The sequence below is a fragment of the Clytia hemisphaerica genome, unplaced genomic scaffold (genome assembly GCF_902728285.1).
Source record: "Clytia hemisphaerica strain Z4C2 unplaced genomic scaffold, Clytia hemisphaerica genome assembly, whole genome shotgun sequence".
NCBI lineage: Eukaryota > Metazoa > Cnidaria > Hydrozoa > Leptothecata > Clytiidae > Clytia > Clytia hemisphaerica.
In genome coordinates, this window is record NW_027104034.1 from 19,146 (window position 1) to 33,185 (window position 14,040).

At 34.6% G+C, this 14,040-nt stretch overlaps 2 protein-coding genes across 2 annotated transcripts; both read right to left on the reverse strand.

Annotated features, from left to right (window-relative positions):
- Positions 1 to 3,677: 3,677 nt before the first annotated feature.
- Positions 3,678 to 9,754, reverse strand: LOC136811726 (hatching enzyme 1.2-like). The gene is made up of 10 exons (XM_067068345.1): positions 9,645 to 9,754; positions 8,903 to 9,019; positions 8,669 to 8,783; positions 8,293 to 8,396; positions 7,806 to 7,880; positions 7,429 to 7,510; positions 6,946 to 7,085; positions 6,476 to 6,520; positions 5,402 to 5,572; positions 3,678 to 4,059 (listed from the first exon to the last, which is right to left on the reverse strand). The coding sequence occupies exons 1-10, from the start codon at positions 9,709 to 9,711 to the stop codon at positions 3,908 to 3,910; spliced, it is 1,068 nt and encodes a 355-aa protein (XP_066924446.1). The 5' UTR covers positions 9,712 to 9,754; the 3' UTR covers positions 3,678 to 3,907.
- Positions 9,755 to 11,532: 1,778 nt separating this feature from the next.
- Positions 11,533 to 13,750, reverse strand: LOC136811727 (uncharacterized). The gene has a single exon (XM_067068346.1). The coding sequence runs from the start codon at positions 13,219 to 13,221 to the stop codon at positions 11,644 to 11,646; it is 1,578 nt and encodes a 525-aa protein (XP_066924447.1). The 5' UTR covers positions 13,222 to 13,750; the 3' UTR covers positions 11,533 to 11,643.
- Between the last annotated feature and the right edge of the window lie 290 nt (positions 13,751 to 14,040).

Genomic DNA, 14,040 nt, shown 5'->3' on the forward strand with positions numbered 1-14,040 from the left:
CTGCTGTATGTATGAACAAGTTAAGCTACATATTGAACAGAACTGATGTAACTGTATATTTTCCCGCGTAATTACATTCGAATATTTACTTCTTTTAAGGGCTCTGACCATAGTGAATTTTTCATATTTACCGTGTTTAAAATGTGTTTTCTGAATGATGAAACCAACAAAACTATGGCATGTTATACATTTTCTGTTACAAACTATTTCTGAATCTGAAAATTCAAAAGTTGCATTGAAAAAATTTGACGTAGAAGAAAATGAAGACTTTTGCGAGGAAGAGTATTTCAGCTTTGAAGAGCTTAGTTTCGGCGAAGAAAAAACATTTTGAAAAATTTTTCGCAGTAGATGGTGTATCTTTTACCGACAATAAAAATTTTTGCGGAAGATTTTTGTAAATGCTTCTTGTCTCAAAATCTTCAAAATAGTGCTTTTTCATCAATTTTTCATCTGGATTTTGCTTAAAAAAACAGTCATAACTTTTGACACATCGTTTTAGAAAAATTTTCCGCAAAATTTAAAATAGTTCAATTCTTTGCAGACAGTGTAAAGAAATTTTGAAACAAAAAAGTTAATTACCCATTAAAACTAAGCACTTTTTGTAAAAGAGGGTGATGCAACATATTATTAACATCTTTTTAAAGTTCATAACGTCATTTTTACAATTAAATTCTTAATTACTCTTAAGGGATTCGATTAAAAATCAATTTATAAAGGCAATTCTTTGTTGAAAGTGTTAAGTGTTCAAATACCAAAATCAATTTTTGGACTATGGTCAGAGCCCTTAATTATCATCATCATTTGATACCATGCTACTTAATAGGCTTCGACCACACATTGATCCATTATTGCGAAAAAACTAAAATGGCTTCCGACAAAACAGATCAACTAACGGCCAGATCCTGACCATTCGTAGATTAATCGAAGGAGCAAAAGAAAAGAATCTCCCACTTGTCCTTCTATTTATCGATTTTTCTAAAGCATTCGATTCCATAAATAGAACCAAAAACAGATCTTACTCTCGTATGGCACACTTGAAGAAACAGTTTCAGCAATAATGATGCTCTATGAGAATACAAAATCCATGGTCAGATCTCCAGACGGTGACACTGATTTGTTTAATATAACCAAAGGAGTATTGCAAGGTGACACGCTCGCACCATACCTCTTTGTAATTTGCCTTGATTATATAATGAGGAAAGCAACCGAAGATAATACGAATCTTGGCTTTACTTTAAAACAACAGACAAGCCGTAGACATCCCCCCGATATGATTACTGAATTACTGATGCTGATTATGCCGATGATCTTTGCATCACCTATGACCTTCTCAATGATGCAACTGTCCTCCTACATCGTATTGAAGAAGCGTCCATCAAAATAGGTCTCTGTGTCAATGCAAATAAGACAGAGTTCATGGTTTTTCAACCAAGCGCATTCAGGTTCAATTAAATCTCGAACAAACCAAAACATCCAAGCTGTTCAAAAATTTACCTACCTTGGCAGTAACATTTCCTCTACAAAACGAGATATGGAAATCAGACTAGCAAAAGCCTGGTCAGCCCTCAACAAACTGGACAAAATATTGAAATCTAACCTATCAGAAAAATTAAAAAGGAATTTCTTCAGAGCTACAGTCGAGTCAGTTCTTCTATATGGAGCTACCTCGTGGAGCCTAACTAAAACCCTCGAGAAAATGCTGGATGGCGCGTACACAAGAATGCTTCGGGCAGTTTTGAGTATTCCGTGGAGAGAACATCCAACAAAGAGATCACTCTACGGAGATCGTCCACCAATAAGCCAAACATTGAAGGACAGACGTCTCAGGTTTGCTGGACATTGTTTAAGGAGCAAAGATGAGCTGACTAGCGATCTTGTCATTTGGCAACCAAATCACGGTGTCAAAACACGCGGTAGACCAGCAAAGACGTATCTTGACCAACTCTGTGACTAGGCTGACTAGGCTGCTTGAAAGAAGACCTCCCGGTGCTCATGAGAGATCGAACACGGTGGAAAGATCAAGTCATCAGATGCCAAGCTCGCTCGACCCGGTAAGGTAAGGTATTTACTTCTTTTGGTACTGTGAAACGTTTTATTTTGATTCAAAGATGGTAGACCAAGCTGCGTGATTTCATTCTTAGAAACTGAAAGAAAGCTGAACAAATGTTTTGAAACTTACTGTTTCATTTTTTCTTGTTTCTCTTCCCTGGATACCGCCAAGTTGTATTGTAGTTTCATTCCGGCTATCAAAATTAACCAGCACCATTGATTCCACTATCAGAATCACTAACACTTGACATTGTATTCTACTAAATAGGGATAAGTTGAATTAGTACTCTTAAAATTTGATTATTTTGTATTATGTTAAGTTGATTCACGACTTAGCTGTAGTTGACTCTCTGTTTGTAATTTATATCCCTGTTTCATAGCCTCGGCGGAGCTTTTCCCAAGCATGGTTGCAAAGAAAATTTCTATTGAAATCACAATGAGGATATAGAAATTTCATTGTTCCCAGCTCAAAAATTCAGTGGGGATGGTTTTGGAGTGCAATTTTTTCCATTAAATTTTTCCATGATGAAATCAAAAGTCAATCTCCCAGGAGCTGAAATTGTAGGGTTTTTTTCCTCTTGTTTTTTTTTCAACGGTGACAAACTTTTTGCACGATTTTACAGTGGGCTGGGGTCTAACCATGACACGGGTTCTAAGCTGACCTAAAAACAAAGTATTTCAAATGGCACTAACAAGCCACGGCTCGAGTACATGTTTATCAAATGAATTAATATTACTTCGAAACAGCCTTATTACAAATAGTGAAACGACGAACCCTTGCTCAGGGAGATTCTACATGAGTTTGATTTGTTTCGCATCAATATCACTCATTCCATAATAAGCAGATATTCAATGGGTAAAAGTTGGTTATTGAGATTTATTAACCCGAGGTGATGTAATATTCAACGAGGCGAAGCCGAGTTGAATATACATCACCGAGGGTTAATAAATCCAATAACCAACGAAAACCTATTGAATATATGTTTTATTATATACCCAGAGGCAAAAATAAAACATTAATTATGTCAATAGCTAAACGTTTCACTTTTAAAACACTCTCATAATCGAACGTTCGAATGTTTTTCTTTCTTAATGATTTTCTTAATTACTTTAAGTCATAAAATTTGTTTATGAAATTGACAATAGATTTATTTTAATGAATCTTTGACAACAACAAGAGCAACAAAAAAACTCAAACTTTGAAAGCAAAATTTGAAGAAAAAAAATTCTACCGTGGTATAATAGCCATGGTATATCAGGAATTATTCAATGGCTGTTTTTGCCTACAGGTATATAATAATGTTAGTTATTGTCAATAATTCTTTGTTTGGATTTATCTAAAGTTGTGATGGTTTTGGTAGGTTGGCTTTGCAGACTGCTCTGAAACATCCGATTTCTTTGAAAATAGTCAAAAATACTCACAAAATGGTGAAAATAAAAATATTGTAACAACATTTTTAAGCTTTAACTAAAAAAGTTAAAAACTTCCGAAGGCTTAAAAGATTTTAGGTGTTCAAGGAAAAAAATGTTAAAATAGAATTTCGCAATGTGGATCCAAAGAAAAACCAACCAAAAACGGCACTATCTTTTCTTTTTTAGGGATAGTAAATGAGGTAATAAATAGAAAGTTAATAACTGAAAATTGTATTCATATGATTATATTATTCCCATAAACTTAAACCAATTCACGATATGCATCATTGCTATGTTTTCACACCACAAATTAGACCGAACAGCTGATTGGTTGTAAATGACGTAAAATCAGTCAATACGTCACTTGCAAACAATCAGCCACCGCAATGGTGCATATCATGAATAAATATTTATTTTATAATTAATATTTACAAGACTCGAATCTTTAAGCAGTACAGCAATGATATCCACATGCAGCCTTTGCTTTTTCACAGCCTCTATCATTCCACCCTCTCCTGCAGCAAAGACCATCTTTTCCACAATATCCTGACGAGCATTTTCCTCCTTTGTTTGAACAATGGTGCCAACAATCCTTGCCTATGGTAAACATATGATTGTAAAGAATTGCTGAGTTTTGTGGCTAAAGTTTCTTTCTATCAAGTTCCTTGACTCAACCGACATTGCTTCCAAATGACACCTCTGTCTGACAGCCCGAATGGAACTTTTTTCATCAGCAGAAATAAAGATTTCTATTGAAATCCCAATTGGCATAAAAATTCTATTGTTTAAAGGTTACAAAATTCAATGGGGATAGTATTCGGAGTACAATTTTTAAACATTTAATTTCGAATGGGAATGAAATCAAAGCCTTTTTTCCAGTGGGGCTGAAATTTTGGGGTATCTTCCCACCGGGGACAAAATTTTTGCCAAATTTTCTAGTGGGGCTGAGGTCGCAGTTAGTCTGTGACACAGAGGTGTCATTTACGAATCGGCTTTAGTAACTTCGGTAAAGATTTAAATTATAGTCTGTGTCAATTAGGTTATAGCATAGTATAAGAAAGCCGCGGCTGGAATGATAACATCTGAATTTCTGTTATTCTATCTCTGTCGTATTTGATGACTATTTGTTGATCAAGCAATCAGTAATGTAGTATCTTCAATGGTAAATTTTGTTAGTTTGTCGTTAATACTTACTTCTCAGTGCGTTTTAGACATTAATGATATGCTCTTGATAATACACTTGCATTATAAAGTCATCTTGAATATAGTTCTTATAATTTCAATTTTAGCGAAAAACGATTGTTTCCACAAAATACCCCTAAAATATGTCGAAAATTAGTTCAAGTGTTCTATTGCATTGGGTACAGATTCAAAAATATCTAGCAATAAAAAACCTTTTTGTGAAGGAAAATAAGAGAGTTATCTACCAATAACAAACTGATCATCTTGATGTTCTTATAAAGCTCGGAGACAGAGATGGAACAGCAATTAACTGAAAAGACAATGCGGTACATATTCCAGCCGGGGCTTTCTTATACTATGGTTATAGGTTTTATAATGTGGGATAAAAGTTTTTGTGCTTGTTGAAACGATAATGAGTGGAATAATATTAAAAAATCTAAATTAATTAAGGTTTGGATAATGATAAAAACTGAATCAGTATGGAACTATTTAACAATATTTATATTCAATCGAAAGATATTACCCAAATTTAATCAAAACCGAGTTCCGAATATTCATTGCGAATGGCTTAAAATATTGCTGATCTTAAAATGCATCGCAAAAACAAAACAAAACAAAATTCCCAAATTTAGCCCTTTTTCCGATTGGCCAAAATATCGCACCCAAACCGTTATTTGTACCCCCACTGGCTGAAAAAATCCTAACGGCTCTGTGAGAAGGGGGAGTATAGTCTGTTAAATACTTAAAATATACTTACCAACATTTTTTACTTCTTTCTTAGGCGCTGTACAACAATGATAGTTGCAAGGTTTTGATGCTCTTTCGCAACCGGGATCATTCCATCCAGTACGACAACACAATCCAGTTCGACCACAGAATTGTGGACATGCTCCTCCTTTGCCATAACAACGACCCCAGCAATCCTCACCTGATCAGGATAGAAGGATATTTAAAGAAACATAAAACTAGTAAAATGTAAACATTGCATGAACCACGTGTCATTAAAGTCTAAAACTTTAAAATCTAAACCTTTCAGTACTAGCGAATATTCGCGAAAAAGTGAAGGTAACTCTCACAAAGTCTGTCCTCTTTCAACAAAATTAAGATTTCTATTTTTCTAATAATCTTGATCCCGGGGGCACTGACCGACGGGGACGTGACACTGGAGATTGAAAAGTGGACCCTGTCAGTTTCAGAGAATGATTTTTGACAAAAAATGAGCCCTGTCAGTGTCAAAAAGTTAGGAATTTCCAAATGTTTTGCAAAAAGTGCTAAAATGACATAAAATTCACCCTGTCAGAGTAAAAAATTACAAAATTCCAGCCCTGCCAGAGCCATTTCTTAAAATTTCGTGATTTTGTCACATATTTCCAGGGGTGAAAAAAGGAACCCTGCCAAGCGGTACGTCCGCATACCCATTCTTGCCTAAGTGCCTCCACCGAGATTTCAAGCAAATGTAACATTTTCTTTTCGAAAAAAACCGGTACAAGATGTTCTGTAAATCATTGTAAGATTTTGGTAAATTTAATTCAAAGATCCTGGATGGTTACTAGCCTATTTTATAGGATTTGTGCATCCATGCTATTTTCTATTCAATTCAAAGGAGCAAAATGCTCAAATCTGTGCAGACCTTTGAGAAATATGTTGAATAAATAGATTTTCTGTCACCATTCAACTGACTTTGGAATTATTTTCCATTTCTTTTGTTAAATTTATATAATCTAAATTCGCGAAAGAAAAGTTTATCACTGTAATGGCGTAGAAAAATATTATGTACTAAAAACACGAATCCTATGAAATAGGCTAATATAAAGGTCGTGAGAATATTTACCGTCATTTTTGAGATCACCATTGTTGCTACCACTACCACCACCTCCTTAAAAGAAAAGTTCGTGTGATTTATGATTATTTCAAATTTCTAAATGAGAATACCTGGATTCCAATGGCTCAGTCTAAATAAACCCCGCCGTCTTCAAAACCTCCTTTTTTTAATGTTCCTTTTTTTTCAACTGGATTCACCACCTTTGTTATGAAGAATAAAACAAAAAAGAAAATGGAAAACTCGAAATACAAAGTTTTTTAATGCTTCGGATGTTCTTAACATTTAAGCCTAAAGATGTTCTTAGCATGTTCTTATTTTCGCCATTTTATGAGTATTTTTATCCATACTCCTATAGAAGCTGGGTGTTTTAGAGTTCACAAAACAATAAAATATTCTTAAACTTGTTCTTAATCTATAGACAAACTGTCTTATATAGTTTGTTCTTATAAAAAAGTGTTTTCAGTAACAAACAAACCAACCTGCACACTTGTACATGAGATTAATTTGTTTTGCATCGATATCACTCATTCCATAATGGTAGTTATTGTCAATGATTCGTTGCTTAGATCTGTCCAAAGTTGTGATGGTTTTGGTACCACTCTTCGCAAAGGCTGTTGACCTAAGTTTGGATGATTATGCAATTAGATGTCTTTTTAAAGAAAATACAATTTGAGCCTATTTCTCCAAGGGGTAGACTACATAGGCTAGACTCCAATCGTGTTTAGAGTCAAAAATTGATGAAACTCGTTAAACAAATTTAAGTTAAGTGGTGATTTATGTTTTTGATTTCTGATGCTTCTTTTATTACACAACACGATTAGAATACCTGCTCTACAAACTACTCAACAAAAAGCGGGTACATGGTTTGGGCCGAAAATTTGACGACAATTAGGGGAAAATATATATGATCTACAATTAATTACGAATGGACCTCTCTCCCGATCAAGTAAACCACCACTCACCCATAATGCATCATTGAATAGAAGTCATAAGGAGTACCCAAAGAGTCGACACCACTATTGATATGAAAATTGCCAGCATATTCTAAGTAAAAAAAAAAGTAAAAAGTGTATATCAGATTACACTTTTTCGACCGTAACGGCCAGTTGCCGAACGGGCATTTGTTGTCCGTTTTGCCACCCTAAAACCGTCCCAGTCTTTTTCCGAACCTAAAGACGATAGAAAAAGTGTAAAATAAGAATTTGCTCGAGTTTAGGGTGGTAAATTAACTTAGATAATAAAGTGGTATGCGCCTGACCGCGCAACTACGGTCGGAAAGATGTATATTTGATAAGGAATAATGCTCGTGCAGCTGTTTAGTCAAATTCTGAAAACTTACTTTGATTGTTGAGGTTGTTGAGATGGATTTTGACGTATTGATTTCTGTCTGGTCTGGTTTGTTCATGTTGAAGACCTGATAAGAAAAAACGTTTGTGGAGCTTTTACTTTTTAGATTATTAAAGCTTGAAGATTAAAATAGTATTCTCTCCCTTAGGCCCTTGGTAAAACTTTTTATGTGTAAACCACTCTGATGAGAATTAGTCTTATTCCCTTGGACCCTACTGGGACTAAAAAGAAGAAAAAAAAATGGAAAATTTTTCGAATTTTACGACCCTTATTGGGACAAATTTGACCAATTTTGACCAAATTTCGATCATTCCCGGGGTAAAAAAGTTGAAATTTTCCTATTTCTCCGCCTTTTTCGACCTTTAGCGGGACTTTGGAAAACCGAAAAAGACACATACCGTGCCCTCCATTTGCCTAAGAACCCCCCCCGGGGTCTTATTGCTGTTGCAAGGTCTTTTATAGTGAATTTATCGCTTTACCAATAGCGTGTCCGATTTCGTGTTGAGTTGTAGCTGTCCAGTGGCATCCAGTACCAAGACTGAGTTGTTGTTTTCCTCCACTCATACCGACGTAAGACCAACACCTGTGCAAAACATTCAAATTTATAAATATTTATTTTATATAAGAAATCTTTGAAGCCCTCAAATCTCCTTTAGCTTTTAGTTTTTAGCCTAGAAAAAAGTTCTTAAAAAATGTTCTTATTTTCGCCATTTTGTGAGTACTTTTGCTGGTTCAATTTTGCAAGTCAAGGGACTTGTTGTCTAAATATTTTTGCCATTGAAGGTTCATTTTTTATATAGTTTATTCTTAAAAAAAACGCGTAGCCTTTTTTGTTTAATCACTACAATCCCTTACCCAGTTTCTTTGAAGAATTCAATATAATTTCGTTGATTGGTGCGTTTGACGAATTTCAAACAAGTCTTTTTGTGGTAAACACCAATGGCATCATTGATCACATTCTCAACGCCGGCTACAAGCAAAAGTATTTCACATTAGATATGATAAGTGAGTTTTTTAATCAATGATTTTTCTTAACCGCAATATAAACCCTCGTGTAACTTATTTCTGTCAGCTATTTATTACACTTACCAAGACTTGAGTGCACAACATATGGGACAATGCCATTAGTCCAACGTTTTCCTCTGATGGAACCAAACAAAAGTTGCTTGTAAGATAATTTAATATCACCTTCATAATAGTTTCCATCTAGAAAACAAAAGAATCAAGGTTTAAAGTCCTTCACTTCTGATCTTTTGAATTTGTATCTCAACCAATTTTCTAGAATCTATTAAATAGAGTGTAGAACACAACGCCCTGTAGATGTCGTGGAGACATCAGTTTTGGCTCGCCCTGTCTAAGTTTGGTCATCGTCTTCCGAAGACGTCTGGCCAATAGGCCTTATCGGAGTTTTTGATTTTTCTAAAACAGTGATGTATTATGGGATTGTTTCGAGGGTATTACGATAGAATTCCTTCGAGAAATTCCTAAGTGATTTCTATTGTAATACCCCCGAAACAGTCCCACAATGCTTTGCTTTTTTAGGAAAATCTAAGACTCCTATTCACCCGTTATTTATAGACGTTGTCGAGACATCTAAATTATGTCACCATAGAGAAGTGAAAAATTCTCAATTGAAAATTGTTCAGAAGAATGGGGCGAGCCTTGAGATGTATTTGCAGGCTCTAAAAGTGTTGCTTATGGTGCTTGTTAGTTAATCATTTAAAGAAGACTAATTTTCGACGTCGACTCGACGTCCTGTGACCACTGGGAAACGGGGACTTTGACGGTTGGTTAATATTTGTTATTTATTCCCAAAGGATTAAACTGATACCTTCCATGTGCTCGTTCCATGCCCATGTCACCCCAATCGTCAAAAAAACGCAAATCAGAATTTTCATCTTTACACTTCTTCTTCTTCCGAGTTCAATCAGTAATATAGAATAGAATGAGTTTGTCTTAATTTTCACCCACTTATTTATGGGATTTGAAGAAGCGAAAAATAAACAAAAAATCTTGAATAAGTATGTCCCATTCAGTTAAGTTTAAATTATTCGATTTTTTACCAGTTGATCAAATTTAGTATTTGATTTTGATAGTAAAAGGTTTTATTTTCATTACATTTTACTACAACCTGAGTAAATAATAATGCAGCATTTTAAAGACATATTAGATTCAATTTATTTGATTAAAATTCAATTTTAATTTGCACACAGTACTAACAAACGTCATACTTGTGTGACCACTTTTTTTACTTTTTATGTCCCCGGTGGAAAGTTTTACTTATTCTTTGTGTCTCCGCTGAAAATAATCAGATAAGCGAACACTGTAAAATATTGAGCTATTTTTTCAACCCCATTGAATTTTCTGGCTTGAAAACAATAGAACTCAAATCCCGCAGCAATAAAAGACATGGGTTTATCTATCCCAATTAAGTTTTGTTCCGTTACTTTTACCCAATCTTGATGAAGAAACCCACCTGGTAGAAACCCACCTGGTCAGTGAGAAGGGGGTGTTCTATGAGCTACTGAACGAGAAATTGGAAGGACTCAAACCGCAGCAAACCCCTGGTTTGAGAGGCCAATTCTCCTTAAAAAGAATTAAATGACTCCTTGAAAAATTCTTTGAGGAATCATTTTTTATTAGAATCGGAAGACAAAATCTATAAAGCTATAAAGCGAATATTCAGATTTTTTTGTTACGCTTTTGAGTAAATTGAGAAGGAAGACACTGACTCAAATACCTATCACCTATTTTGCCAAGGAACCTCAGTTGAAGTGGTGTATGCCAGAAGGCTCCTCTTTCGTTACCTACCTAGCTACGAAGTATGATTTTTGTACTAAGTACGAAGTCTTTGGTATGACCAGTCCGAGGATTAAACCCACGACCTTGCTAAAGAAATGACTAATTTTACCTTACATATTTTTGCAGTACTACAATATTGATTTTGCTTTGAGTAAAGTAGGTAACACAAAGGGAGTCGTTAACCAACTTCCTTATTACTGCATCAGATATCAAAAAGGACGAAAATAAACAAAAGTACAAAGAGATCTATTTCCGACGTTTTCATAACCTCAAAGTTTTCTTAAATTTCCTGATGATATCAAAAAAAAAAAGTTCATTTATTTAATGTTGACAGCCTGTCATTCCTTTGAATGCAGATCAAAGAACGCAGCTACGTCTAATTCTTTTCAAGGCAACTCTTATAAAATTTGACCTGAAAATCTTTTCGGCTCCTTAAGAGTACAAAATTATTTTCAATGCTGACACTCATTTTTTTCATGTTCCAACTGCATCAACGGCTACCGATATAGAAATGTTCACCTAAAATGGTACAAGTTTTTTGAATCCCTCGCGTCATTGGAATATCATTTTTGAATTGTTCAAATCGAAAAACTTTCGAATTCGCCTGACCTCAATAGATTGGTCACATCATAAAGGAGTAAGCTTGAAGAAAGTTTGGACGGAATAGAAAAGATTAGTCCCTTTGTCAGAAACAGACACAGTGAATATCCCAAATTTTTCGAAATTTCGACAAAATCTTTCAACTTCAAATAAAGATTAGGTTGTTGAGTTTTTGTGAAGATTTGGAAAAAGATTGATAAAAGGTTGGAGATATATGGGTACAATCTGATATACCCCCTATATTGCGCCAAACAAACCAAATCTTAAACATTGTTAACGTTTTTATTAAACAACAACACGTGAACTTTGTATAAGGGACATCGTGATTGATGACTTAATAAATTATTCTGCAACCAAATTATTTGAATATATCTACAAAAATATAATTTATTACATAAATATTAAAAATTCTGAAAAATAGAAAAAAATTATTTCTTGCTTCCACCTGATACAACATCTTGACAAATTTTATGAAGTAAACTTCCATCATTTGCATTACTTTTCAAATAAAGTTCTGTGACCCAGTCGTGGAAATTTCCCCTACCTAGGGTAAAGAGTGACTCCCCTAATGTCATAATATGCATTTCAACAATGGCAATCGAGCCACGGTCATATAGCCCGTATTTGATTGGATCAAAGCGGTAAGAGTCTTGTAGGCTCATTTCAATTTTATTCTCAAGTTGTACCAATGTCTTTTTGTCAACAAAACGTTTCAGCGTATCTGAGCCATTCGGTCCAAGATCATGGGCTATGAAGACTTTCTTCAGGTTATTTTGTTTCTTATGTTTTAGAATAGCATCACTAAGATGCCTGATGCAAGTTCTAGCCGCATGGATTCCTTTCCATCGGACGTGCCGCTCTATACGGATATGAACTGCAATGAAAGGTCGTTTTATAGTGTTTCTGATATAGTCGTAAGCAATGTCAACTAGTCTTTTAGCATGCTGGATATCAGCCGGTTGAAGGGGCTCTGTAATTTTTGGCGCTAATGGGAAATGTGTCCTCTTGGGGCCGCTCCCTTTCCAAAAAATGATAGCAGCACACTTAGAGTTTTGTAGAATGTCTTTTTCGAGCTGCTCAGATGAACGGATTTGCTCTGGATCAACACAAACATATCTTTGCACTGGTTTACCAAGAAATTTACCGATTCTTGATCGCTCAACGAAAGGACAATCTGAATATCCAGTCCGCTTAACTTTCTCAAGTGCTATTTGTACCGTTTCATTATTGATTTTATACCATTTTTGTAAATTTTTCAAAATATTCGAATCGTTGTATAGAAAATGAACAACAACGTCAATTTTGGTGCATTGTTCTCGAAATTCTTGATAAGGGACCATCTCATTATATCCATGTTTTTGTAACTGATCTTTCAATTTTTCTTGATCAAAATAATTTTTCAGTTCAGTAAATTTGACTTTTTCTTCCATTAATCTTGAAAACGAGGTTCCAGATGGAAGCCCGCAGAACCTTGAACTGTTCACGAAAGGTTCAACAAAAGTTCGACCTGTCGAGGTCGCTAATGATGCCAGCGACAGTAAATTCTTTGTTGCCATTGATAGCTGCTCAAAATACCTGAAGGTGAATAAATACTTTTTCTCATTGTCATTCCTTGAAGATGCGGATTCGGGGAGTTTGATTCTTTTTTGTTCAAACATGACTTCTTTTTGTCTTTGTTTGATATTCGTTTGATCCAGTTCTATACTACCGTCTTCAAATTCCTTTTTATCGATAAATATAATTTCCTCGCTTTTCACCAGATCTTTACGAGGTTTTCTTTGTGCCAAAAATTTCAATCGAGTATTTGTTTCTTTATTATCGATTGATGTTTCCTCGATTCCATCCCTCGATAAACGAACGTTAAAATCGAAAATATAGGTATCATCGTTTTTTGTTTGTCTCAATTTGTTCGATATAGTCCGATTTGTTAACACGAAAAGCAGTAACATATACGTCAAAATAGCACACAGAAGTATGTAATGGATTCTTTTCCAAGTCATCGTCATCAAGAAAGACCACCAAAATAATTCAATTGATAGTTCTAATCCATCAAGCGATGAGATCGATATTTAATACGCTCCAAGCAAGTTTGTTGATGTATCGACTTATACACTCCAACATAAATACACCAATGTTGATGTTTGTATAATAAGTCTTGTTATGGTTAATTTGTTAAAATGCCTTCTCAAAAAGATGTCTTTTTAAAACAGGATGAAAGATCTTTTAATCGTTTCCTATCGGCTTTTCCGGTCCGGTCTTTTTGTCATCTAAAAAACATCAAATTTGAAACAATTTTATGATGACAATGCTACATAACAAAGCAACGAAAGAAAAGAAAGGAAAAAACTAATGAAGCTCATTCAATGCGTAGCGTTTAAGAGGTAATTAGAGGAAATCAGCAACAATATCAATTTCATATGATTGCTTTTCCTCGTATAAATACAAGGTGTCCGGAAAAAAGTATCGAGTATCGAACATGATTCTGAGTAGAAGGTTGTCGCGTGTGTTTAACAAAATGTAAGAAAATATATACTGAACAAACAAAACAATTGTTTTTACAACAGTCATTATGATTAGAAATAATTAACTTTCTTTACAATTTTCATGACGTTAAAGTTATTTGTTTTTCGTAAAAGTTATGCATAAAAGATGTCCCATCACAATTAATATGACACAAAGAGAAACATTACAAATTTAGAGAAACATTACAAATTTAGTGAAACACACACTATAGAACTTTCTTTCTATAGAAGTGGTACGACTCGATACTTTTTTTCCGGACACCCTGTAAAATTAAACTGATATCAAACCGTCAGACCATAAAT

Excerpts from the sequence above, each read along its gene's own strand:
- LOC136811727 (XM_067068346.1), bottom strand. The coding sequence starts at position 13,221 with ATGACGATGACTTGGAAAAGAATCCATTACATACTTCTGTGTGCTATT.
- LOC136811726 (XM_067068345.1), bottom strand. The coding sequence starts at position 9,711 with ATGAAAATTCTGATTTGCGTTTTTTTGACGATTGGGGTGACATGGGCA. Across the intron at positions 9,020-9,644 it reads ATGGAACGAGCACATGGAAG|ATGGAAACTATTATGAAGGT; the intron begins GTATCAGTTTAA and ends TTTGTTTTCTAG. Across the intron at positions 5,573-6,475 it reads TGGTGATCTCAAAAATGACG|GTGAGGATTGCTGGGGTCGT; the intron begins GTAAATATTCTC and ends TATCCTGATCAG.